Source organism: Simochromis diagramma, unplaced genomic scaffold, assembly GCF_900408965.1.
Source record: "Simochromis diagramma unplaced genomic scaffold, fSimDia1.1 OVJJ01000402.1, whole genome shotgun sequence".
Taxonomy (NCBI): Eukaryota; Metazoa; Chordata; class Actinopteri; order Cichliformes; family Cichlidae; genus Simochromis; species Simochromis diagramma.
Window position 1 is genome coordinate 4,975,741 of NW_024386972.1, and position 27,907 is coordinate 5,003,647.

Here is a 27,907-nt window from a genome sequence, read left to right on the forward strand (position 1 = left end):
TGTTTTGTTACATATTCCTAAGCTTTAATGTCATTAAAGTGACACCAACAGCTATCTAAGAGACTTAAACATTAATACAAGTGAACATGCCATTAAACAGATCACACAGTTCTCTGTGAACTTCAAGATTTCTATGTGGGAGTTCTGTAATAAGGGATCATACAGAGTACTAGAGCAGAGCAGAAAAATGCTTAAATCCGTTGCCTTTTGCAAAGAAACAAAAAGAGTCATTTGCTTCAGTTCGATTGCTTTTGTTAAAATTTCATGTGCAGATTATGTTAAGACAGGCTATTGGAATATTGTGCTTTTTCAAAAGCACAGTTTATTTATTTTATCTGCCTCTCCACCTTAAGTTGCTTTTATTCAAAAACTCAACATTCACTAGCTGTGCTCTGATGGTTGCTGCTTAAAGAAGTTCAGGTTGCCTTGGAAACTCTCCACTCAAATGTCTATTTAAGTTTATGTTGTCTACTGCGCATGTCGCCAGCTGTAGCTTAATACTGTTTTATATAAAATACAAACATGCTCATAGATTAAATAATTAATTCATGTTCATGTTTGACCAAACAGAACATTTGACTTTAGAATATGATCATATGTTGTAAACTACTACTAATATTATAACCCTCTAACACAGAGTTGCATTAAAAAGATGGCCACACTGACAAAAGTCAGTCAGTTACTTGTAACTAGGCTGAGTCTTAATAAATCTCAGTAAAGACTGAAGTAGCGTTTTCCTAATTCACTTACAACCACTATAATCAAAAGCAGATTGATTCCATCTGTAGCAGTTTAAATGCAAAGGTGTTGACAAGGAGAGTGGATGATGTCACTGTGGCTGTGATGTCCACCTATCCATACAGCCTATGCACAGAAAAGAGCTGACATGAGTAAAAACAAGTAATACGCTGGTGGACAAAAAGGAGCCGGAAGGGAGGTGGGTTGCAAAGTGGCATGCAAAGGTAGCAGCAATTGTGAGCCAACTAAAGCAACTTAAATAATGTACTGTAATGTAAATCTGTATATGTGATTTGCCATAAACTCATAACAGGAACTGAGAATAGCTAGTCTGCCAGGATTGTGGATTAGACTTAAAAGGAGCTGCAAATAACATAATTTTAATAATTTTAACTAAATTTATGTACTTTTAAGTAGTGTCTCATTTTATGGTAATTTTGTGGAAAAATAAACAATATTTCCTCATCTTACATCATAAATACGCTGTACTTTTCAAAGCTTTTTCTGCAGAAAAATAAGCAGAAAATACTGCAGTACTTAAAATTGATTACAAACTATGTAAAATTATACTCTATCTCATTTCCTATAAAATACTCAGAAGTTGGGCACTAATTAAATTTACTTATCCATTACTTAGATTTTTATACAGTTACATACATTTCTTTTTTCCTGCAAAGTCCTGCAACGCAAGACTCGGTACACTCAGGTCCATAATATGGCCTGCAACCAGAAAAGTAATTATGATGTAAAATGAGGAAATACTGTTATGCACCATGTAAAATTACTTACACAATACTTACATTTACTTATTTATTTACTCATATTTTATACTTACACATTTACTTATAATTTTTCTTTGTTTCCTTTAAAAACCTGGCTTGCTATACACTTTTTCCAGTGTACCTACCTTAAAGTATTTGTAGGTAATTTGTAGTTCGTCACCTCGTCAGGCAAGCGGGCGGATGGGCGGCATTGAAGTTTGTGGTTGTGATAACCCGAGAACGAGGCGACGTAGGATCTTCAATTTGATACCACACGTGTATCTCCTAAAAAGCTCAGATGAGTTTGAATCTGAAAAACTTGTGAATTTCATATAAGACATTACACGGTTATTACTTGAATATTACTTTGGTTATTACCTGGTAATAACTTGCTATTGTCATATTATTACCCCACTATTTCCACATTTGTTACTGAGCTTTAATAGTGCAAAAGTCTTTAGTTAAAGTTGGAAGACAGTTGTTCAGCATATTCAGTCCGTTTATTATGCTTCTTTTTTATGTTTGGCACTCACAGCTCCCTGGATTTAAAAAAAAAAAAAATTGCTTTGCCTCTCAGTTTAATTCACGGTTTATAGATCACACCCCTCTGCTTACGTAATATTGCTTCAGTTTCATTTAGTCAGATCAACATGTTCAAGAAGTCTCATCTAATCTAGGAACCATATACTATTCACTATTCACACATTAGTTGTAGAGAGTTTGCACTACAGTGCCCCTTTTTTGTAGATTCATTAAACTTTGTATTTGACAAGAAGTCCTGGTTTTATTTTTTTTCACCCACCAAAAAAATAACGCGAGACAGCACAGCGAGCAGCGTTAGATGCTTTGTTATCATTTCGGTGGTTCAAAAGGCAACGCCATGAGAGAAGCTTTTGATATTAACTTTAATCCTGAAAGCTGTGGTCCTTATGAAACATAATGCCATAAATCACAGGCTTGGCTCATCTTCCTGTCTGAGCAAAGGTGGCATCAGCTGCTCTTGTTGTTAGCACAAACCTGGCTGAGTGGCTGTGCTGGAGGCAACTAAACTGAAGCCCTGGGGGTTAGGGGGTGGGTGGGTGGGTGGGTGGGGGGGTTATTTCATCGACTTCCAAAACCTTGCCTCCCCTCCTTGAGGCATAGCTTGCCAGCATAATGAGCATTAAGCTTCTTCATTTATGGGGGAGAAACATTATGCATGTTTTGTATCTGTGCTCAAATGTGGATTTTGATTAATAAATGTGTTATTTGTAATGAAAACCTTTTTATGATTTATGTATCTTTTCATTTTCTTTTTTCATTTGTGTGTTTTTTTTTTTGTTTTTGCAATGCAGTTAGGTTATACTAATGACTTTATAAATTTTTAGTTCAGTAGAGTTCATTTGCATTCAAGCGTCTTAAATATCAGAAGACATTCAGAATAATGGCAATGTGAGTCATAGGAACAAACTCAAAGGTCTACATGCACCCACGTCTTTAGACTTATTAGACGCGTCGCAGAACATATGCAGGCATACTGTGATTAGCTTTTTAAGTAACGTCGTCATCCATTTCACTAAAATCCACTGATGAAGCTATTCTGTGGCGCTGAAAGCTTCAAAGCATTTCTAGGATTTGCTTTTGTTCAGTATGTTTAAGAAAAATAGTTATATGCAATACCGCATGATATAATGAAACCTTTAAACAAAGTAGAAAATGTTTCAGCAAAACAGAAGTGCCGTACCCAAATAAGAAAGTTCCTGTATCCAAACTCACCCAAGAAACTCAGTTATCTAAATCTTGTTTACTGTGTTCAATGCCCCAGAAAAAGAAATAAAAACCTAGTTAATGCAACATTACATGCCGTTTAACAGCTACAAGCCAAGCTAGAGAAAACAAACAGACGAGCTTAATCAGTTGGACTGTTTTTTGTTTTGTTTTTTAATTTAGATTGTCCTCTTTGTGTCTCCATAGCAAGCTGTTTACAGAGTTCATCCTTAAAGTCCCTGTGGGTCGCCTGGTAAAACAGAAGCTGGACTGCCTGATTGACATCGTACACAGCGATCTCTTCAATCATCACGGTGAGAGCACGCACATACAAAAACTGTACCCATAGTTCCTCAGTAAATTCACTCATGGTTCGGTAATTTAGGCAATCACACACACCACCTGCCTCCCCAAGGCAGCCTTGTGTGGGCTCACAGTAAAGGGTCTCTGGTAGAGTGGAGTAGAGTAGAAATTGTTCTTGTTTTCTGCAACAAGTTAAGCTTGAGTCACCTAGATGTGACTGGAACTGATGTCTAGGGTTCCCATCTTCATAGACTTCAGGTGTCATGGCCTTATTTCTGTTTTATTGTTTAATCAGTTTTCAGTCTTGTTTCCTGTCTTTGTCTTTTCCCTGCGACACAGTCGTGTATTTACACCAAAAGTTTAATGATACCCTTGAGCACCATACTATTGTTTATTTTGGTCATTTTGTAGTAATGTCACATGTGAAGGGCACAGTGTAGAGGTGGCTAATTAGAAACATGCTTATCTCCAGACAGGCTAGCCTGTGGCATCCCAGAGACGAGGCTCAACCATAGAGATGCTCCAGAGCCAAGAGTTTTGCTAGAGGCACCATGTGTTCTGGGGTTATTTTTGGCTTGGTCTTGATTTAGAGACAAACATTCTCACGTACTGACCTGTGTTTTCAACTAAAGATAAAATCCCTGTCTCAATAAAGCAGTAGTAATTGAATTTAGTTGGCAGAGAGCGACCACAGGAAGTGAAAAATAGTTAGCCACCAATCATTAGATTAATTTAGCCACTATGTTAGTACACAATGCTTTCCTACTACTATCTTGTTGGTATTTTGAAGCCAGAAGTGATCATATTTTCAGGAGGGGGTAGCAAGTTTTGACAGTAAGCTGCATCTGTAGATTGTGTAGATAATTAATTGCTAATTAATACTAAGAAAAATACAAATGAAATACAGCATTTCACTGATCAAAACAATGAGCTGCTGAGCTACTACTCAGATAAAAGCATTCAAATGCTAAAATAAAAGGCACCACAGGAGGTTTAGTGGCTTTTCGGTGACTGAAGCTCAGGGGACAGCTGGCGGCTTAATAACATTTAAGAGATGAGTTATAAAAACAACAAAAAACCCACAAGACCTTGGCTGTTCCAGGGTATAAAGATGCTTATATCTGTTGTAAAGTTGGGTATTTTGACATAGCAGCCTATAAAGACTGACTCATTTTTGGAGACGGCGTCAAGCAGCAATTTGAGTATCTGCAACTACGTGTTTCTTTACCCTTTCCCATCTCTGTAGGTTGCTGCTTTTACACACTTATAGTGCAGAAGTCTGCCGCTGTTCAATTCAGCATGGCCGTACAGGAAAAGATGATGAGGGGGACGCTTTGTGTGGGATGTAGCAGGAAGTTGTTGTGTTTTTTCCTAGTCATTAATGTCTGATATTGAGCATAATGCACTGTAAATGTCACTGCTTTCAGCTTAATGATCTGCTCCTTACATACTTTACAAACATAAAATTATCTCTGTGTCGGTAAGTAACTATTGAAGGCCAGTGCTCAGTGCATGGTCCTCTGGTCATTACTATTGATCTGTTGGTATAATCATGGACAGCCAAGCCCCCCCGATGTTTGCGAATGGACTGCTGATCAGCGGGAAGAGTTGTTGCTATAATGTAGATAGGGATCATCCCGCTGCTTTAAAAGCATGTGTGCTGCTCGATTCTGACAACAGTTCCTGCACTGGTGCTTTGAACATCTGTAGTAGGCTCTGAGGTGCTAGCTGGTTTCAAGCTGTGCAAAAGCACTCACAGAGAGGGCTTAGTTGCCAGGAAAATGTGTCCTTTCCATCAGTATGCGACAAGCAGACGAATTAGCCAGACAGTTTTTAAGGTGGTGTAGTAAGCTGTAATAAGTGCCTATTCCCAGGTGGTCCATAAAAGGTTCTCTTGCCAACTAAACCCAAAATGAAACGTACTGGAATGCTTGGAGTAAATCAAGGCTCAGTGAGATGCATCTTACCTTTCTTAACATTTTCTATCAGTGCAATCTGAATGCGTTCACGCATGAAAATACTTTATTTCCTGCAGGCTGCACAGGCATTAACATATTAACTATTTTTGCTGAAAAGCGTGTCTTAAATTAGTTTATTTTAGCCCCCAGTGGGCTTAATTCAGTTCAAAATGACAACTTTAGAGAATAAAGAGGACATCTCTTTCTCCAAGGGTTTTATATATATGTCTGAAATTGAAATTCTCTGTGTGAAATGGAATTGGTATGGGTATACAAATCTTTGCTTCGAATGAGAACTGCATTAATTTAGAAAGTTTTTCATTCGTTTATTCTTTTTTTTTTTGTAAGTTTTGGAGGCAAAATGTTGTGTCACCTTCAGTGCTGACGATGTAAAAGGAGCGTGTGAGATGGGTGCATAAATCGCTTTGAAATTGGCTCATTGTAAGAGAACAAATATGTCAGCTGCTCTCTTGCTCTGTGTTAAAGGGGGAAATTACTGTAGCGTCTAAAATCTGTTTGTGCTGGAAGTTTGAGGAAAACACTCATGGCCTAGCTTGATATAATCCACTCAGTCCACTTAAAGCACTTAAAGTTTTTAAGCAGATACACACAAAAATCTAGACAATAGATATATTTAAAATCGTATCAGGTGGCTGAAGCACCAAAATCCTTTCACTCTAGGCACCATTGTCAGTTTCACCAAACATTTTCTTTGAGGTTTATAAAACTAAAAGCTTTATGTGAATAGAGCAGAATACCATAAGAGCTGCCAGCTCAACCTTTAATCACAATCTTTTGTGCCAAACAATGGATATGTCTTGATATGTGATGTGTCTTGGCATGTTATAAATGAGATGCAGGACTGTGCAAAAGTCTCGAAACTTCCCTCATTTCTTCATGTTTTGTTTCCAAGGAGCCAGATTTTCTTGCATTTTTTTTTTTTTTTTTTAGAAGTTTTTCTTTGGAAATAGTTTTGTTTTTTTCAGTGTATTCCATGTAGGTTTCCCTCCTTAGAGGAATGTGTTTTGTTGTTGTTGTTAGGCTACTGTCATATAAGTCATTCAAGCATTAAAAACAGAACCTAATCTAATGTGCTGCTCACTGAGGCCTCATCAGAAATGGTCTCAGTGGTAGGGTGGATGTCGAGGAGCCATTTTTAAGAAGAAATCATTGTTAACAGGTCCGATGGAGTGATGCGTGTCACATTTCTGGTTCAAATTGTCGTTAGTGTGTACAGAGGAGTGCAGAAGAGAGACAGAACAATAGCCTATAGTCATATGGAAAGCACGGTGGAGGCTCTGTCATGGTTTGGGCATGGGCAGCTTCAATTCACAAAATTATAAATGCAGAAAAGAACCATCAGATTTTGATCTATAACACAGTAACATCTGGACACCGTCTCATTGGCAGTGCCTTTATTTTTCAGTGTGTTAATTATCCCAAACATATTTCCAAAGCAGTAAATGCATACCTGAATAGATCTTTGCAGAGTACAGAACAAAAGTGAGCCAAACTCCAAAGAACAAGAATTGGAAAACAATTCCTGAAGACTACTTAAGGAAATTGCAAGAAAGCTAAGCTAAGAGAGTTCATTTCAATAAATTGCTTCACCTAATTCCTATTTTCCAGGAAAATTATAAAGAGATGAAGGGTGACTCAAGACTTTTGGAAAGTATTATACTACTAAACTGCATCTAAATGAATTGCATCAGTGCATCACTTCTTTTCCTGTGTTTGGAGCACTATTTAGTTTAAATACTATTATCAAAGAGGAGCTCCAGCTTAATTATTTTTTACATTAGAATCATTAAAAGCCATTCAAAGTCCATCAGCCATTCAGTCCAGCAGCTACATGAGATCTCTTAGATTGCTAGCAGGGAATAAGGTTGTAATTGATGCACTAGTCAGACCCTGTAAAATTAAAAATGACATTTTTGATTCTCCAGGAGGATTTATTTGTTACACTGCTAGTTACGCATAGTGCATTCATTACCCGTTAATTAAAAAAACAGCATCATTATGCTTTCTGTGTGGGTCTGTGGCTTACAGCTAATTTCAGTATTACCAAAAACAAACCGCTTGTGAAGACACGCTCGCTTCTGTCAAAGGTGGCTTTGTCGTGCTGTATTGACAGAAATTTTGTTGTTTGGCTTCATGAAATCATCACATACTACTCAATTAGACACGCACTACATTTAGTAAAGGAGGTCAGAAAATGCTAAAGATTGTTCACTTTCTGTGGGTGTTATTCATAAAGAGATCACAGTAGTTCATGCTATTCATTAGGTTACGTGCAGCATTGATGGAAACTTGTATGTGTGTTTTGATGTGCAGCAAAGTAACAAGTTTATTTTCTTCCCGCTTTATGTCTTATTAAAGTTATCTGTGAAGCAAAGAGATTGTATTGATTCTGAAATAAAATCCATTGCTTGGTGGCCATTTAGAGCAGCAGCATCTCTCCATCTTGAAGTCCTAAAGATTTTTATTTGAAGAACACAATTGTTGCCTGATTCTACAACCGTACTGGGGACAATTTCACTTAGTGTACTCATTGTAGGAAATATGTCTTTTTTCAGTACTGTCTCATAGGGATTACCAGTTTACATTTCTACTTGCTATATGTTGTAGCAGACAGACAGCTGCAGTAGGATTGCTTTCTACTTCATAAGTCTGTTAAATATTTACTTTACGAATTGATTAATTGGCCCTGATTCTTTTAATTACTACCAGGATAACTCCAGTGTTTGTCCCTTGACTTTAAATGTGATCCCCACACATCCATACACAAACTCGCAATGAAACCAATGAGGTTCAATTAAAAATGTGATAAATCTGCAGCAGACTGCCTCGGGTTTACCTTCCAGCAGTACAATGGATGTCAGCTCATCACTTCTGTCCTCTGTGTCCAAATTGACAACAAAATTAGTTAAGAAAAAAAAGTTAAAAGAGAAAGTTATGGTTTTCAGCTGCTCTTAATTGCTGTGTTACTATTAAATTAGTGCAAACAAGCAGAAAATAACTTTCTACTCACATAAAACTTTGCCTGTTAAGTGAAAGTCCTCATATGTTATCTTTTCAAAACTCCAAAGATTTACACTGACACCATCATTCAATGCCTCTTTCATTAGCTCACCCAGCCATCGGTCAGATGGGCTTATGCCATTGAGATGTGTCTGCCAACCTTCCGTCCACAGTTCACAAGAGTTGCCGCAGAATTGAAGCTGTTTTCTGTGTAATTTTTTTCACATTATTGTTTAGGACTTTTGACCATTGTTCTTTGCAATGTTGCTTCAGTTCATTGAGTTTTGCAGGCCCACCACAGCATTTCACAGGGGTTGAAGTCAGCACTTTGGAAAAAGAAAAGAATCACTGTGCTGCAATGGCTCAGTCAGACATTCTGTTGTGCTGTGCATTATTGTTCTGTTGCATGAACCAATTTTGGCCAAGTTTTACCTGTCAGACAGATTGCCTCACATTTGACTTTGGAAGGCAGCAGAGTTTTTGGCCGACTGATTGCAAGACATTGTGCTAACACACACCTGAATGCTTCTGACCAGCAAACTGTGGTTACACAGCTAATCAAGTGCATTTGATTAGTACTGTATGACTGTTACTTACCTTCTTAATTCCTGTAGAAGCAGTATTGGAGTACTTTTTCACGACTGCACATCTTTCTGGTTTAAATTTTTATGGACCAGTTTAGCCAGTTTATCAATATTTTTAGGTTTACTATTGTAATCTAAGGGGTGGTTTAATAAGACGTTAATAACATAAGACGTTTCATGGCTGACTAGTCTTGCAAAATGATTATGGCTGCAACTGGCTTTTGTTTTGATAGTGTTGCTGTCAAGTACTTCCTGTTTCCAAGTAACTAAAAATGTATTTGAACTACAAAAAAACCAGGGTGACCCTGCGACAAGTACAGCTTTCTTTTTTAGAACAATAAAAGGGATTAAAAGTGCAACAGGTCAAATAGGAGCATAGCTATTCTTTGGGATTTTGGGAGTTTTTTTCCCCACAGTTGTTTAATTAATAAATGTATGTTGTTTTAATTTACTCCTCGGAGATGTGGGAGAGTCATTAATAAGCTACATGTTTCTGCATCGAGTGTGTCAATAACATATGCTGTACCGCTTCGTGCGATCTATCATCTGCTCCATGTGTTGAGTGTCATCACGGATGTGTGTATTTATCGGCGTCCCTGCAGATTGCCGCGAGATCCTGCTGCCACTGATGACGGACCAGCTGAAGTTCCACCTGGAGAAGCGGGAGGACTTGAAGGCTTGCTGCCAGCTGCTTAGTGACATCCTGGAGGTGCTTTACAGAAAAGATGTGGTGAGTAATTCAACTCTGGAGCTTTACATATTTTTATTTCCCTCTTGAATAAACAGTAGCGTAATAAGGCAATCTAGGAATACCTCCATTTAAAAAAACAAAAACAACCTCTTTTGACTGTGGTTATTGTACTTAATAACTGTTTATTAGTATGCTGTTCTCAGTTCGTTTTATTGCCCTGCATGCTCTGAAAGGAGCACGTTTTACGACAGTATTAATTTACTAACATGTAGAGGTGGCTGTGCTCAGTAATTCATTTCTATGGGTTGCTAGAGGCCATTCAACACTGAATTTTATCCAATAGCATTGTAATGAGTTCTAGTTATCTCCGTGGTGCTTTGGAATAGAGGGACTATTCATTATCAGCCTAGCCAGTTATTGTATACAATATTCAGTCTTTTTCATATTATCAGTATTTTTTTTTTTTTAGTTTTTTGCATTTTTTTTAAATTAAAAAATGCTGAAAGTTTATTTGTTTTAAATTAATCATTTGTCAAACACAAATGTCCTTGATACCAGTTGACCTCTAGTTTAGAACCATAAAGCGATGTGGTCCATGTGATGATGAGCAGTATCAGTGTTGGTCACAGAGCCAGTTTTGTAGCCAGTAAAAGTTAAGTGTTCTCTGCCTCGGTGCCAGTGACAGCTGTGACTGCTGGCGTTAGATTTCTCAGGTTGTCCATTTTTATGGAGACTGGCTAAAAACGTCCACACCGTTCATTTCTCCATATCTCAGGATCACTGTGTTTTAATTAGTCTCAAGAATGAACTGATTAGAATTTGTTGGTCAAAGATGACTGCCTGTGGCCATCATAACACATCGACTAAAACGCTTTCTGGCTGTTATTAAATGCTGTAACTCGGGACTAGAGGGAGAAATGGATGTAAACTGGAATTTGACTAGTTGCCACATGCATACAGCTGTGAGTTATTCTTTGTTCAGTGCTACTTTACATTTTTTGCTTCTTTACAGCCAGGTCATTACTAAAATGAACAGTACAAATCCTTAAAATCATTACTTTTATTTAATTATTTAATTTCAGAAAAGTAAGAAATGCAACTTCTTTTTATTTCTAAGCTGATCAAACAGTTTCGCACTTTCTATCGGCTCATTTTTTAAGCGCAAAACTCTTTCTAAAAGTTTTAAACTTGAGTCCGCGTCTCACACACACGGGTATCGGCCCCTTACCTCAAAAGCTCAAATGATAGCAGACACGCTCACAAACACACACTGTTTTACGAGTGCGTTTGATCTTCTTCCATGTCCAGACTCCTGATGTCCTCCCTCAGGCCCTCTCAGACTCTCGTCATCGATCACGACCGTTCAGCCTCCCACACTCCACTCTGCTAGGGATTATCCACCTCTCCCACTTGCTCTGGCTTTTACACCCCTCTCTCGCTGTTTCACAAATTGCTGAATCCTCTCACTGTCTTGCTCTCTGTCATATCTGTCCTGCTGATCAGCACAACCAAGGCTTTCAGAGACTTAGATGCTCGCAAAAATACGGAGAGCGAAAACCTCTGGGTCTGTCTACTTAAATTTCATCAAACAATTTATGCCTTGTCAGCAAGAAGTATCTAACTGGATAGGCCTCTTTTACATAGCTTGATGTTTAAACAAAACTTCCCAGTCCATTCATGCTCTGCATTTGCTTGGTTGACACTGGTCTAGACCCAGGCTGAACCAGTTTATTCTCACAAACACTGTGTGCATACAGTATTTGTGAGTTGTTCAGCTGCAGACTGGATAATGTAAATTATTGAAAGTTTTGGCTGGTGTTGGAAAGATAAGCCTCCTTCGAAAAACTCCCCCACGCCAGGTACAGACAGCAATAACAACAACCAGGCGATCTGATCAAAGTCGGGGAATAATCCATGACTTGGTGTGACAGTAAAACAAGATTTTAAAACTGCATTGTCATAACATCTTAGTAAGGATTCATGTAATAACTGCACGTAACACATGTTAGGGTAATCTCTTTGTGTTTCTGGAAGTCTGGAAGAAGAAGAATACTTAGCCGAAATCTCAGTTTTTTCCAAACTGACCAAATATCATTAGTGCTCTTAAATTTCCTATCTCAGTCATGGTCTACTCCTTGTTTTTTGAAGTACTGTGCAAAAGTCTTGTGCCATCTCTCATTTCCTCTCACTTCCAAGAACCCAGATGTTCGTGTAGAAGAAGAAAAAAAACTTTTGACATTGGTTGTTTTATCAGTCATTTTCAGTCCAGTCCTGCTGCATAGCTACTTTTCAAAGAACGATTTGTAATTTTGTTATGCCACTTCACACTGACCTAAGCGTAAAAATGGCGCCTAACCCAAAGGATGGGTCTGGACATGAGAGACAACTTGGCAAAGACCAATTTTAAATGGTATCTTTAGGCACTTTGTTGCTAGCAGCCTGTCACAAAAATACATCATTTGTTGACATTTCTTTAGTTCAGTCTATGAAAAATACCAATGATAACAGTTTGACAGGTATAAAATTGTATTTTTGCACCAAGGAGGTGATTCCCAAAGAGCTATTAGCTGACAACTTGAAATATTTGAGTAAACTGGGCAAGTGGAAGACAAAAAAGAAGGGGTAAGACTGAGGAAAAGAGCTATCTACGGCAGATGGATGGTGTTGAAAAAGAATCTAGCAAAAGTCCTCCACAGGACCTGAGAGATGCATCTAGCCCTTCAGCTTAACCATCTATTGTTCACTGAAATCTCATCATAAATGGTCTCAGTGGAAGGGTGGCTGTCAAGAAGCCATTCTTAAGGAAGAGAAATGTGGAGGAAAGGCTGAGGTATGCCAAATTACACAAGAACTGAACTGAAAATCAGTGGCAGCAGAACTTATAGAACGATGAATACAAATTTGAACTTTTTTGCTTCAAATTGTCATCGGTATGTATGAAAGAAGACAGGAGAGAGGTACAACAGTGAGTGTCTGCAGCCATCTGTAAAACACTGTGGAGGCTCGGTCGTGGTTTGAGGCTGCGTTTCGGTCACTGTTGTTAGCTGATGGAATTATGAATGCAGAAAAGTGCTGTCAGATTTTGATGTTGAGCCTGGACCTCGATATTATTGAAGCGGTGTGAGGTCATCTCGAAAGGAAACAGAACAACAAAGCCAACATCCAAAGAAGAGCTTTGAATGTCGTTCAAGAAGCCTGGAGGACTATTCCTGAAACTGCAAGAAAGCTTCCCTAAGAGTGTTAAGGGTGTGTAGAAGAATAAGGTGGTGTTGACTTTCTAGCTCATTATATTTTTACTAGAGATGGCACGATACCACTCTTTTATGTCCGATACCGATATCATAAATTTGGATATCTGCCGATACCGATATGAATCCGATATAGTGTGTTTTTTAATCAATAAAACTGTTTTTTTTAATATCTTGCTGCATTTTGTATAAGTTCATACTCAAGTTTTAAAAAACAAGAGACTGAAGCTATTCTGTTATACCTGTATGCAAAAAATACACTGCACCCAAAATATTTCATAGTTCAGCAACACTGATCAATCTAATAAACGTAAACCTACTCCATCCTTCCTATTCTGGTATTTTACCGGAGTAAGCAACCTAACTAATAGGGTTGCAAACTCCCAGCAAAAAAAGAAAAAAAAAGAAAAAGGGAACCACCCACCCTCCACCTCATGATGTTTAATCGACGTAATCAACTTTAATTTGATGCAGTGTGAAAGAAAATGCACAGAAATCAATTATTTTTCTACAATATTTAAATAGATTCAACATCTTTCTTCAACAGAATTGCAGACTGCACAGATCGTACCTTCCCAAAGGAAAAAGTACTATAGCTTACTAGGGTATATTAGACTTAATAGTTACTATATACAGTAATGGACTTCTATACATTTTACATCAGATTAAAACTTTGGGTGTAAGATTTAGATAATTATTTATTAAAAGCTCGGCATTTTAAATGATAATAAGAAAGAAAAGTATGTCTTTGTGCCCCCCTTTTCCCTGTTCATGCCCTATCGGCCCCCCTGGCTAAACTTTGCTAGATCCGCCCCTGCACAGTTACCAGCCGTCAGCTACGTAGAAAAGGATCCTGGTGTAGAAAGTAATATTAAATAAATTCTAACAACAGCTTATCAAGGTTAAATGTGCTGCTGTTGTTCAGCCGCTGGTTTCCTCTTTCTGGCGCGAAGTGGGCGATAGACAAGCAAGAGAGAAAAGCCGATCAGCTGATCATTGATCATTGAAGTAGCAACAGGAGAAGGAGGGAGAGAGAGGCAGTCGCTCCATATATCGGTGATTAAGCTTAACGCTGGAATGCTTTACAAACATTCAGAGATGAACTTACACACTTGCTTTACTTCTCTCTGGGATAACTTTCTCGGAGATGAAATGCCGGATTGGTAGCGAGGCTCCAAATGCTCAACCAGACCGCTGACAGGTCTTGCGCGCCACAGCCGCTCTATACCTGATGCATACTGCTCCGACGTGCTACGGTTATGAGCCGAGTTACGCCATGTCGCAAGTTTTGTGAGGTGCTTTTTTGATATTTAATGGATCGGATTACATTTTTTATTTCTCTCCGATATCCGATCCAGTAATTTAGGTCAGTATCGGTCCATCTCTAATTTTTACATTCTCTATTTTTCCCTTACATACTATATTTCCATTAATATTTGCACCTATTTCCCATTATCCTAGCAAAACGTAAAGGAATTACTGATGGCTCAAGACTTTCATCATCCTGTTTTGTTTTTTTTCTAGCTGTTCACCCGAATGACCACAATTCCCTTGAAATCTGAGCTTCTGTCAGGCCTCATAAGTTTGGACTGATATTCCATATTCTTTCACTTTATTATGTGTTTTTTTTATTCCTCTGTTTTTAAGTGATGATATTATTCATGTGTTATGTACAGGGTCCCACCCAGTGGCACGTCCAAATCATCATGGAGAAGCTGCTGAGGACCGTTAACAGGACAATCATTTCTATGGGTCGCGATTCACCTCATATCGTAAGTGTAATTCTCTGCTTGGATACCAGGCAGTATATCACGCTAAGCACGCAACTCTCTGTGTTTGATTTTTGTGGTTGTTTTTTTATACACATACATGCACACAATTTTAGAGGTACATGTACCGCAACCAGATTGACTCCCACAGTCACGCAGCAACCACAGTTCCAATCCAAAAGTATCATTAAAGGTAAAGCCTACCTTGGCAGATTGCTTTCACACTCCCTCAGTCTAAGAGAGGCTTTGATCTGCTCATATCTTTCTCCAGCCGGTTGTTTTCGTGCCGGCGTGTGTGTGTTTTCCTTTTGCTTTGCTTGTGTGTCTTATCCTCACTTATTACTACACTTCTGGTGCTCTGTGCTGTAATCTAATCACTGTATCACCCCACCGTTGCCTTTAGCATCCATCTTCCCATCACTCTCTCAGCCAGAGCTTGGTAGCAATTAATGCACTTATCAGTCATCCTGTAAATATGTAGTCTGTCTGATGTGTGCGAATAAGGCTTCACCCATTTTCTTCAGTCCCAAACGCCAATTAGTACAACTGTATTTTTAGTCAGAAATGTGAACTTCTGTCTTGCTTGACTTGTTCTTTTTCTTCCTTTTGAATAATGTCTTTATTAGAGCTGCGTGTAGATGTGTTGTATTGTCTTTGAAAATTAGACTTTTTTTTCATGATCGACATTCGTATTCTTACAGCTCTGTAAAATACAGCTTAGTGATGAGACATTTTCTTTTGAGCCTATAGACATTTAGTAATGACAAATATTCACACCGCTTCCATCAGGGAGCACCAGGATTCACCATCACTTGTTTAAATGGAAGCTTTTATTACCAGTAACTGAGCCACGCCGGCAGAGAATGATTCCATAAAGCCCGGAGTCGCCACTGAGTGATCATCTAGTGTGTTTGTGTATGTGTGTGTTATATCATAGTGCTGTAATATGTCCACAGCCCCGACGCTTCATCTCCTGTGTTGGGTCTTTCTTTCTGGGTTGCAGCGAGGGATTTTTGCAGCAGAAATTCACTAACTGCTTCTTTTGTCTCTCTCTCTCTTCTAAAACTATTCCGGCTATGCACCAGCTAATCCCATAGATGGGAAGCCCTCCGTTGTGTAACAGATTGCTAAGCATACATCACACTAAATAATGTCAAGCTAATGAAGCTGCGAGTTGAGCTAAGGCCGTCCCACTGGCCATTTTCTCCCAACCAGCTGCCTGGAGGGCGTCTAGGGCTCCCACTTACTCTCCCACTGTAGTTCTCTAGTCGATTCATTGTTATACCAGCTATTCAAATAGTGCGCTGTCCTGCCTAGCTCATAGTCAAACAGTTTTAAAAGTTAAATCTGAAGATAGATTTGATCTCTGTGGATGTTTTGTTAGAGCCTGGGTGAACTGAACAGCTCACAGTCTCCTTACACCATTTCCTGTTTGTTGTTTTTCCACTGTAGTGGCAAGTTTCTAAAAGGCTGTCAGTATGAAGGCATATGCAGGCCTCCTTTTCACAGTATTACACTAAGTGCATCTATTTTGGTGTCCACCTGTGGGGTAGTTGAAACGGGTTTCTTGTTTCCAACAGCGAGTGCTGGCATGTGCTGTGGAAGACCGGCCTCCTTTCTAGTTAATCAAACTACTCTACCCACGACCTGTTTTGGCCCGTGTTGAAACGATCTACTCTGTATACATATGCTGCCACTGGCCTCTATTTTACTTTGCTCCTCGAACACAGCTCGGGTTTATTGTCCCTACCGACCCCGACCTTTTGTCAGCGGCTGCCTTTATAGCTAGCTAGCATCTGCACTTGACTGCCTTGACATTTTAAGCATCTGAATATGATTTTGCATCAATGTGCAGAGTGTCCTTTTACTCAGTGGGATTTAGAGGTTACATGAAAGCCTAAGGCTCTTTTACTCAAACACATTATACATTATATAGTACTTGGGACAGAAATTGCATTTGAACTAAGTCCCCAAATGATTATTTAATGATGAATAAGGTGGGCGTGAATTTTTAAAAGCTATGAGACTCAGTTAGTGCTGCTAGCAGTGTTGTTGCTTTCTAATCAGAGGGCTGTTGTTGCTGCCTCTGGGTACAGATGCCTACTCTGCAGGCAGCTTGCACGCTGCTGCTCACACAACACCGCATCCAACCACCGACCTTGTTCTTCTGAGTGGCAGCCTCTTACATTTAGATTTATGCATTAACGTTCTACTCTGTCTCCCGCCCGTCTCTCGCTCTCTTCCCTTTCTGCTCTCTCCTGGCAGCGGTGGACACAGAATGTTGATGAGAAAGCACGCAGTGACGACTTTGGGGGCGTTGGTTTTGTTGCGTGTTGTCACTGCAGTGCTACGCCTGTTAGCAACTTGGACACAGCATCATAGCATCATCTCGCAGGCTGTATCTTTGCATTCATGTCCACCCTCACACAGGTTGAAAGAAGTCCTTGAATTGAATACATTTAGATTATGGCTGTAGCAGAAACATTTAGACCGTGGAAAGCACCAGGTTCTCTCTTTATGCTCTTATTTCTTCTAGTTTAAGTTCCTGGATAGACGAGAATAGGAAGCCTTGCAGATAGACAGAAATAGGAAGCTGCAAATGTATTTAAAAAAAGAAAAGAAATCTATATTTTCCATGCAGCAAAACCACAGAATACAACTTTGCTGTATAAATGTGTTACGTTAGATTTTACTAATTTTGGATAATTTTGTTATGGTTTAGGAAATACCTAAATATGTTTGCTGACAGAATTGATTAAAAGACTTGAGTACATATTTGACAGCTAGGTTTCCCATGATGTTGTCAAGAAAAAAAAACCCCCACTGCTGAACTTTTTTGTGGACTCAAGTTCTCAAGACTACTCAAAACATGTTGCAGTGATACTTAGCTGCAGTGCTCCACAGTTATCCTCATGATTTTCCTGCAGTGTGCAGAGGGAACGAACTGGAAAGCTGCAGGGGAAGGACTCTGTGTTATTGATTGACAGTATGGGGCTGACCAGCTATAGGTGCTAGAGCTTTTTTCCTTTGCTGCGTGCACTCACTGACTTAATAGTGTAAATTGCGACACGGTCATTCCAGGTATGCGTGTCTAGTTCAGAATCTGGTATTGCACATTCGCTTTATCTCTGTGCTTGGATATTTTTCTGTTCAAATATTTTTCTTAGCACCTCCTTGCATCTACCGCTCTGTCTCCTCTCCTCTCTCTTTTTTCTGCTGGCCAGACTACTGCAGAGCTCTTACAGAAAAGAAGCATAGTGAGATATGGCACTGCATCATAATACCTCAAACATGCACTTATCACTCGCTACACCTCGCGTCTCCTCACCTGTTTTGAAGCTTCGACTGCGCATCCCTTTGGGTTTATTGAGCCTGCAACAAACCATGTTGTGATGTGTTGTGATTGTCAGGACTGTATAAACCGCTGGGACTTCTTTGCTGTTTGTCACCTTAAGACCACAGAAGACTTTTAAGTAAGAATGCAAAATGTTAAACTGCAGTAGGTGTCGTGTTTGCGCTCTCAGTTCTTGGGCATACGCAGTCACTCATCAAGCCCGGTGGAGTCGGCCAGGCTGTGGCTAGCGCTGACCTTCAGCAGCGTTACTTCATGCATCAGTGTGAGGGTGACTGTGCATCTGTGGGGGTTTTGCTCAGAGCTTTGTTGCTGGTTTACCTCATGTTTGCACTTCAAGACTTGTTTGTACTAACATGAGGCAGGTGCAGGTGCAGATGCATGAGCACACGGACATGCCCGAAAACAAAATCTGTATTAGAGTGAGGATGGTAAGGGCAAAGACTGGTTCCCAAGCAGGTTGGCTGTGCACAAAACACTGCTGCTTACCCTTCTGCTGTATTCTCCTCTCGCCTCAGCCCACCATAGTACATTAAAGAGATGTATGATTTCAGCCTTATCTTGTACCAAGTGTTCTGGTCAGATACTGATGTTAAATTTGACAGTTGAGATACCGATCTGTTTTTGTTATTCTTTATTCGTCCAAGAATAAAACTAAGTAAATTTACATGATATATTAAAAAAGGGTAGCTGCACTGTTTTAAAGAGTTTGAAATCTTAATCAGGGTTTCTTTAGCAAACTTAAAGTTGATCCAACACAATAGATAAGACACCAGCCCTCACTTGTAGATTTGCCCGCATGTTAAAGTCGCTCAACAAGGCCAATACTGTTGCTTTATCAACACTGGGCAGTACTGATTGTCCACTGTTGGTATCAGTGCGTTAGCGAAGAATTTTCCACAGCAGTGCAGTCAGAAATTGGTTTTCACAGGGATTGTTCATCTAAATTACAAAACACATTTCCCCACTAAACCCTGGTACTAGCAACCAATGTGCTAATACCTAGCTAATACTAGGTATTAGCTATGCAGATTGGTTGCTTAGGATATGAGTGCTGCTTTATTCAAAATTTGAGTTGTTTAAAAGTACTGCATCTTTCTAGATGCTGTGATCTAATTTCACAGTGCAGACCCATCAAGCCTGGGCAAACCTATTCCAAAGCATCTGCTAAAAGTTAGGGAAACTAATCCTTTACTTATAATGTGACTGAAGAAGGTAGGAAAAAAGTATCATTGTGCTTATAGCTCCACAAATTAAACTCGGTCCAGATCAGATTTCGAGAGCTTTGTCGATGTCTTTTTTTTTTTATTTCTTTTTTTTCATATTTTGCATATTAAATATCTTTATTTTTGTCTTTTTAAAAAAACTGTATAAAAGACACAGTATTGCACATAATAAATCAATTGCACTTCTTTAAGATACAGATAAACATCTAGTTCTCTCTTGATGCTACAGTATAACTACTGAAAGAAACCAACCTAGCATATACAAGAGTGAAGTTGTGAAATATATGTAACTAACAAAATGCAGCATGTTGGAGCTTGTGAAGGTCAAGCCAGTGATAGCTAGTAGTTTGCTGGATATTGTTGTTGTACATTTTTTATGTCCTTGAAACCACTTTGGCATATTTCCTGTCTTCTAGGGCAGTGGTTGTGTCTTTTAGAGTGATCAGCTATTACGTTTTTGTTTTTTCTCTTTAGATATTGGCTGTTATCCCACACTTGAAAAGTTTTTTAGCACTATTTGATATTGTGTAATATATATTTACATACAGTGATGTGAGTAAGTAAGAACATCCCATGGAAACTGATTACTTGTTTAAATATCTGGACCAGCACACACTAGATCCTCTTTGAATTGAAATGGCTCCTACAGATAAAGGTAGTATACTTAAAGAACATGATAACCAAAAACATACAATAAAATATAAAGTAATATGTTGTTATCTGTTTAAACACAAGTACATCCTCAGCCTTAAGAAACTAGAGTTGCCATCGGCCGGACAGGCCGAGTCTGGTCAATATATCCTGGGCAACCGTTGCTCACTAGGAAAAAGTGTCTATTCTGAAGGTTGCTGGCAGCTGCTAGCGTGAAATTGGTCACGGTGCATGGAGATATGCAGTGCTGCACCAAAACCCTCTTTGTGATTGGTCACTTTCAGGTTGCCGCGGTCGCTTACTGTGCATGGAAGACGCCGACTTGGCTGTAAAGACTTGAAAAACGTCTTGCCAAGCAGTAATAAAACTGTGAAAAGTGTGGCACAAACTGGAAAGAGGCCATTTGATTTCAAAGTAAAAGTTGTGCCTTTTGAAATGTTTTGGTTGTTGGTTCAGGAAATAGACTTTACCAAGTGTCGGGCAGCAACTTCCAGCGAGCAGTCATCAGCAAGTCAAAGAATACACACTGTTCCCTAGCGATTGGAGGGGGGGTTGCGGACTGGTTTCTAGGCCTGGGTCAGCAAGGCAGTAATCATCTAAAAGTCTTTGAATTACTGAAATTTTTGCCAAATCGTCAATGAACAATATTTGATGTTTGAACTTGTTCTGCCTGTTTCACATTCTTCAGTAAGATTTACGACCATTTCCATACACTTTATGTATACTTTTTCAGGTCCACTTCTAGTTCAGCTTCAACTTTCATTCATGTATCTTCAAATACTCCTTTAAAATTCTTTGATATAATAAAGAATTCACACTTGAGAAAATGTGAGCTGCCCAGTCCCAGCAAGCAAAGTGTCCTCGAAGCATAACGACCCGGATTCACATATTGTAAAAGGCTTTTCTCTTCAAAAATGTTCTCTCTACTGTTGTGGCCAAACAGCTCTCTTGACATATCTCTCATGCGTGTCATGATTGTAGACATGAGCACTTCAACGCTGCAAGAGTTAAAATTTAGTGGTTCTCATAGACTGCTCAGAGATTGTTGCTTTGTCGCACCTTAATCAACATACCCTCACAAAGCCTGTGTAGGGTCTAATCACTGACAACAAACCCGGAAGCCCAAATTGTTTTGGTGTGTTAATAGAAAGTAAATTCGACCGATTTGCACTTGGGTGTGTGCATGTATGTTTCTGTTTCTTTTTTTTTAAATTTCAGATTAGCACCTTTTGTTAATGAGCACTATTTCAAAGAGGATAAAATGTTTGTCCGTCCATATCCGTCCAAAAACGAATCATTCTTATCGGATGTTCTCACTTTTTCACATGAAGGTGTAGTAAATGTTTTGGCTGTACGTAATTGTTGAACCCGCTGTGGAGTTACTGCACATGGTTTTTACTTTACAGTCGAATAGATGCAAAGCAATGAGCAGGAACTAATTATAACAATAATAAAGGGAAATGGGGGGGGGGAGAGATTTTGTCAATCTCATTAAAAATTGTTTTAAAAGCTAGAAAATATCCTGCAAAGTTCAAAGGTTGTAAAAAGCATGCAAGGCTATAAGCCTGCCACCCTGCACTGTAGAAGCCCTGGTTGTGATCAGAAGTGGCACATTCAGTTTCTCTGGCTTGGTTTCAGTAGCTATTATAGTAGCTGATACAGGATACTGCAGCAATACAATCAAAGCTATCCTCTGATACCCTTCGCGTGTGCTGAAAACCAACTGTTTATTATAGTTGGTTTCGTAACAGTAACAGTTTTCTCTGTGTGTCTATGCTTTTATACCAATGAATGGGTTTTTGTCTTTTCTGGGTGTTTAATGACCATATGCATACGTGAGGTTAGTACGAACTTTGCGATGCATGGAAACGAGTTGAGAATTGTGAAATGATCGACTTCCTTTTGCACTGTTGTGTTTGAACTGCACAGCTCCCGTCACTGCAGCTCAAATAAATACATTTTGCTAAATCTTAAAGTGAATGTATATAGATATATTTATATAGAAAAAAGTACATGGATGTTTAACTTTGCAAATATTAAGAAAATAAGTGTTCTTTCTTCTTTTGTTTTGTTTTGTTTTTCTTCAAAGTCAGTGGATTCAAGGAGACATTTTAGCGATGGATAAAAAGTTGACTGTAGAACTCCAATAAACATCTCTGATATTTTGTCCTTTAGGTCTCTTCTTTATATAGATATGAAAGTCTTCACTCTGCATGGTTAGTAGACAATCTACATATGTGAGTTATTACTCAAAATAGGTCTTTTTAATTATTCTGGAGAAAATGTATCCTGAACAGTTCTAATTGTGCTTTGCAGTACAGTGATATGCTGTTTATGGAGGCCTCAGAGCATTATGGTTGATCTGCCAACCTCTCCTGGAGGCTGGGAAGAAAGTCCCAACTGATGAATGGAAATGTGAAGGGCGCAGAACCATTACAGAACAGAACCCCGTTGACGTCAGCTAGAAGAAAAAAATATATATATGCAAATAGACATCGGGAAATCAAATTCATCTTCTCACCTTGCCGATCTCCAAATATGTTTCCTTGGTGTAATTTCACACCCTGTTTGAAGAAATTAGTTCAAAATAACTCAGAATCCATTTTTGGTAAGCATGACATTTTGAATTTTCCGTGGGATCCACACTCGTGTCTCATTAAACATCCTGTCATCTCAGAAAAGGGTTCGGTATCCAGTCAAGGTCTCCATTAATACCAGGTCTACATCCAAATAGATATAAAAGAAGTTGATGAATAAACCAAACAAAAACGGATGATCTTATGGACACTTAAATCCTGTGCACGGTGGTGGAGGGGAACATGGTTTTTTGTTGTCACAGGAACCAAAGTTTCCAGCGAGCGTGTTTCTTGGAGTCAGCTTTGGACTTGCGTTTTGGGGTGGAGGTGAAGGCCTCCTGAGGGTAAGGCAGGGGGGGAAAGTGGGTGTCCTCTGTTGGGAAAAGCCTCTTCATCAGTGGTTGTAGCTTGTCCTCCTGTTGCTTGAAATCCAGTTCAACACTGCAGCGAACAAAGAAAGAAAGTTGTTAGCTTAAATGACTGCCAGTTGCTGGCTTGCTATTAACAACATTGTCTCCAGGGCATTTATTTCCAATTGAAACAGTCATTTACGTTGGGACGGACTGAAGTAGTGCAGCAGTAAAAACTATTCAACTAAGATGAATCAAAATGGGACAATTATTTTTTGAGATTTAATCAACAAAGCATCCTGTGGGCTGAAGTGGATGGAGACCGGCTGAATACTTATTAGCACACAGTTATAAACCATGGCATAGGTAACATGTACATGTGGGAAGGCACCATAAAAGTTTGAAGGTTTGCAGCCCCACACATTCATATGTGTGAGTAGCTCAGCTACTCGGCTACTCAGTACATTACGGAGTTCTTCTATTAAGACAAACTATTATGAATGTATTAAATACAGTCCAGACATGTCCCTCATTGAGGACATTGCATGCATTAAGATGCAAAGACTATGAAAAGGGAGGCCTTGAAGTGCTGAGCAGCTGTAAGTGGATCAAGAAAGAATGGGGGGGGAGGAATTAAAACGACATCAAACGCTTATAGAGTTTTAAAAAGAAGAGGTGATGAATTATCCAGCTTTTTTTAAATGTGTCAAAGTAAAAGTGAGCATGTGTTTTTCAATATTAAAATAATCAGAAGAAATGATAAATAAAGGGTCTGACAGACTTTGAAAGCTTTGTCTTCTATTATAATTTAAATTTAACTCAGAATTGCAACATTTTTGGATACAGATTTGTAGAAAGCTCCTTTTTGTGCCCATTTACGCCCGTTGCTTGATTCTGTTACTGTAGCCCAAATCTTCATTTTCTAGGACACAATTGCCAAATTAATCATAATGAATGAATTGCAGGGAAAGAATGATAAGTGTGGCAGTTTTATCATATTATCGTTGAAATGAATACCATGGAAATGGGATTTTATTACCCAAGTCGTATAGTTCATTTATTGTGTTCCGGTCTTTTTTTTTCATTCCTTATAATTCATTAATATTAGAGTGCTGGCTTTTATTTAATGTCTTTTATTGTTTATATTCTTCTTTTATCATCTTTGAAACCAGGGTTGAGGTTTGCCCTTAGTGCTTCTTTTAATCTTGACATTTTTTGGCTGTCGCATTCCCCCGACAACCATATTAAGCATCAAAGTTATGGCCTGTACTCACTTGACCCCTGCGCAGGCATCTGTCACAGCACTGCTCAGCCTGGTAAAGCGACCTACATTTCCTGGTTGCTTCATCTTTATTTCCCAGTAAAACCTCCAAATTTAGACATTTCTTGATTGCATCTGGCTGCTCATTTTGGCTCATTTTGGCTGCAACCACTGCTGTCTTTTTCTTTTTCTGTCTTTCTTTTGTTATTTGCCTTCTCATTGTGAATCATAGAGCGACAGGGAAGTCCATTAGTGTTTTTCCCACTCTCAGTTCAGTCTCTGGTGTTGATGTTGAACTGAAGATCATTTGTTTAGCTGGACCTCAGATGAGAGCCTTCGTATTGATGTGAGGATGTCTCTTTGTTTTATATCGCTTCAATCCATGCTCAGTATTACAATACCAGAAAAAAATAGTGCTTATAACGAATGCGTTAATTTTTTGTTTTTTTTTCTTGTCCTTGTTGGTTCACTCTGTATTTACTCAGGGTTCAAGGGTATTTATCTGGACCAAGCGTCATTGTAATCCCATACTTGCAAACTGACTGCTAGGTGCTGCAAAGTGAAACTCAGATTACTTCCTCAGCTGTGCTTTAATCTGCTAAAGCCTTCGTCAGCCACTACATAAGTCAGGCTGGTGGCAAATCTGATAGACAGACTTGCATAATAGCAGCAGGCTGCCTGCTCAGATTTAAGTACAATGCATCTGTTGGGATTTTAGACTTGAAGCGATACATAGTTAGATCATTATTAGTATTCAAGGGGAATTGCAATTGCACATTATTGTCCGTATAGACTCTGAAAGTGCAGTCAAATAGTAATAAGTTCTTAAATCAAGTCTCTGTAGTAAAGTGACATTTGTGGGGAGTTTTTTTATGAGGAGACATTCATGTGGAAATTTCTGACACATTTGAAAAAACAGTTAATCACCATTTAAACAATACATATATATCTATAGGCAATATATTTTAGCAAAAAAAGAGAAAAGAAAAAGCCTCTGTTATACAAAATGTAACGTTTAACAATATTGAACATTTAAGCAAAACCTACTTTTAAAAAATGTAGTCATTTTGGGCCAATATGTGTTTGACATGATCTGAAAAAAGCTTTTGAGCAGAAAAACAGACAAGAACCGTTATGTGATCTGTGATTCCTGGTAGTACAAATGTTCCGGGTTGTGGTTATGAAAAGGAAATGAAGGTTAGTGGAATGGAGAAGTCAAAAAACAGCTAAAATTTCATGAACGTGTTATGGAGAGATTTGAAACAGATAAGAAAATTCTTGCACATTTTGCAAATACAGGAATTTGGAATGCAAGGATGGGAGATCTTTCAGCAGACTGATGTTTGACACTGGTGGACCGTAGTGCAGAATGCATTTAACTTCTGTCTGGTGTACTGTTTTCCAGACCTGCATCACATCTATTCAGTTCAATTTCAATTTTATTTGTATTGCACCAAACCACAACAACAGTCCCCTCAAGGCACTTTATATTGATATGCATTTTTTGAATGAAATATAAGAAAAAATCTTTCCTTAGCGTGCTCCTCAAGTTCACCAACTTTATCTGTCAACGCAGTTTCACAGTTTCAATGAGGAATTTACTTGTCCACACAAAAGAGTCAAACATTTCCTTTGGATGTCATTACTTTCTCCAATAATTGCAAATATGAGCAACTCAAGTGAAGCAGACACTCAGAATTATATAATTCTTTGACTTTAGGCTTTTATATAAAAGGGAAAGCGCAGCCACTTTGATCAATAAATCACTGGCTGCTAATTACACTGGTAAAAATCTATATCCGTGTTTCTGTATGAAATTAGCGGAAGTTTGTGTGCACAAATGATTACATGTGGAAACAGCTCCGTGTTGCAAGCAAATGCACTGGGGATACGTTTAAAGAAGGAGCGCATATATTTAAAATCATTTAAACTGTCTTATGAACAAATTTACTCAAAAGGTCAGATCAATCCATGTTCGCAACCTTTGGATTTATTCAGATTTGTGCATAAACAGCTAAAAGGCGAGCTGAATCATTTGCAGTTCTTTGTTTTGCTCTGAGCCTTTATTGAAAAACACAAAACAAAAAGAAAGAAAAAAACGTGCAGGACCTGAACTAAATGTTTAGACCAGGACATAAAAAGACTGTTTCTTGTTTGGCTCACAATTACTTTTCGATGCTCAGATTTTATCCCTGAGGGATTTTATTCATCTCTGTAAAATCTCCAAAAAGATTTTGTGCTTTGAACACATAGAAAAAGTACAACAGCACGTGCCTTGATATTATTTTAGCAAGATTACACCTGCACACATTGTTTGAACTTTTCCATGTCTGTCATGCAGTTGGCCCAGAGCTTCAAAGTTGGCAGGTACCATTTAAAGAGTCCTCCTTCGAGGCCTCTTGGGCCTCAAATGGCTAGACCAGAGTAGATTTTAAAGTTTGCCAAGAATATTTCCTATATATGAATTTTAAGTGGTCATAACAGTTGTTTTATATTCATTCTGAAAAATTTGATTTTTATCCATTCATAAAAATAGTTCCCAAATGTAGTTCACTTTGTCAAACTCTGACATGCATATAAAACAAGATGCATAGGCCACTAAATTAACAGGCTCTTGCAGCTCAGATAGAAGTGGGATAGATGTAATAAACGTGGGGGTGACACCGATGAAGCAAAATGTTGAGCATTTCCCTGCATGCTTTGCACGTCTTTAAAAACCTTTAGTTATTGCTGCGATAAAGGCACAGCAAAACAGATCTCCTTGGAGTTTTAAGGGAAGGGGGTGCTCTAGCTCAATGCTGTGTCATTTTCTGTGGATAAGTTTCTCCTTCTACACATACACATAATCATGCACATACACACATATACAGCAGCAGTGATAGGATTTTCCTTGCTCTTCAGCGTAAGCCTCTAATACTGCTGAGGCTGTTGTTGCTTCACATCCATGGCTACAGGTGATAGTCCTACATGGACATGTAGCCATTTAACCTGATTAAAATGCCGATTAATATGCTGTATTGTTGGTACAATAATAAGAGTTAATTAATGCTCTTTATGGACACTGTACATTACATGTTGCACAGATCAAGATACTTATGTGCAGCAATCTTTGCTTTGTACAGCTGTTTCCATCTGGTTAAAGGTTGTGCTTCTAAATTCTAAACTTTAACACATGTAAATTGTTAAAATAATCAATCAAGTAATCCATGAAAGCCAAATGCTCAGGTTTCAGATTTTTCTCTATTCTGGCTCTCTATGATGTCGTAGAACGGGGACGACCAGGTTGGGCAAGGTCATTTCAGCCCCACCACTCTGGCTGTAACCTGCCCCCTCTGAAAAACTATTCTTGTAGACCCCAAGAATAAAGAATCAACTTGGAAATGACCATAATAAGTCAACCTTAAATTCCAGTTTCAGTCACATATTAAATAATCTAAATGCAGACTATATCTAAAACGGCGGTCCCCCAACCCTTTTTGCGCCACAGAACAGTTTAATGTCAGACGGTATTTTCACGGACTGGCCTTTAAGGTGTCGCGGATAAATACAACAAAATAAACTGATACGACCAAGACAAAAACTGTGGTGTTTTGTAAATAAAATAGTAAACGTGAATTCACTGTGTAATTGTGTAACTTTATTAGCAGCGTCCTCCTGAAATGCGCCAACAAC

At 38.7% G+C, this 27,907-nt stretch overlaps 2 protein-coding genes and 1 long non-coding RNA gene across 7 annotated transcripts in view; 2 read left to right on the forward strand and 1 right to left on the reverse strand.

Annotated features, from left to right (window-relative positions):
- dock1 (dedicator of cytokinesis 1) overlaps positions 1-27,907 on the forward strand; it is a 191,077-nt gene that overhangs the window by 64,819 nt on the left and 98,351 nt on the right. For all 4 annotated transcript variants that reach the window (XM_040039076.1, XM_040039077.1, XM_040039078.1 and 1 more), the window contains 3 exons: positions 3,453-3,559; positions 9,714-9,841; positions 14,727-14,822. In XM_040039076.1, the coding sequence (XP_039895010.1) occupies positions 3,453-3,559; positions 9,714-9,841; positions 14,727-14,822 (331 nt within the window). The remainder of the gene's footprint in view (positions 1-3,452; positions 3,560-9,713; positions 9,842-14,726; positions 14,823-27,907) is intronic.
- On the forward strand, positions 14,829-27,622 carry LOC120738051. Its single transcript, XR_005696892.1, has 2 exons — positions 14,829-20,903; positions 21,067-27,622. It is a non-coding gene; the product is annotated as an uncharacterized LOC120738051 (long non-coding RNA).
- LOC120738048 (inhibitory synaptic factor 2A) overlaps positions 22,125-27,907 on the reverse strand; it is a 30,031-nt gene continuing 24,248 nt past the window's right edge. For both annotated transcript variants that reach the window (XM_040039081.1, XM_040039080.1), the window contains one exon: positions 22,125-23,065. In XM_040039081.1, coding sequence (XP_039895015.1) covers positions 22,882-23,065 — 184 coding nt within the window. In that variant the 3' untranslated portion in view covers positions 22,125-22,881. The remainder of the gene's footprint in view (positions 23,066-27,907) is intronic.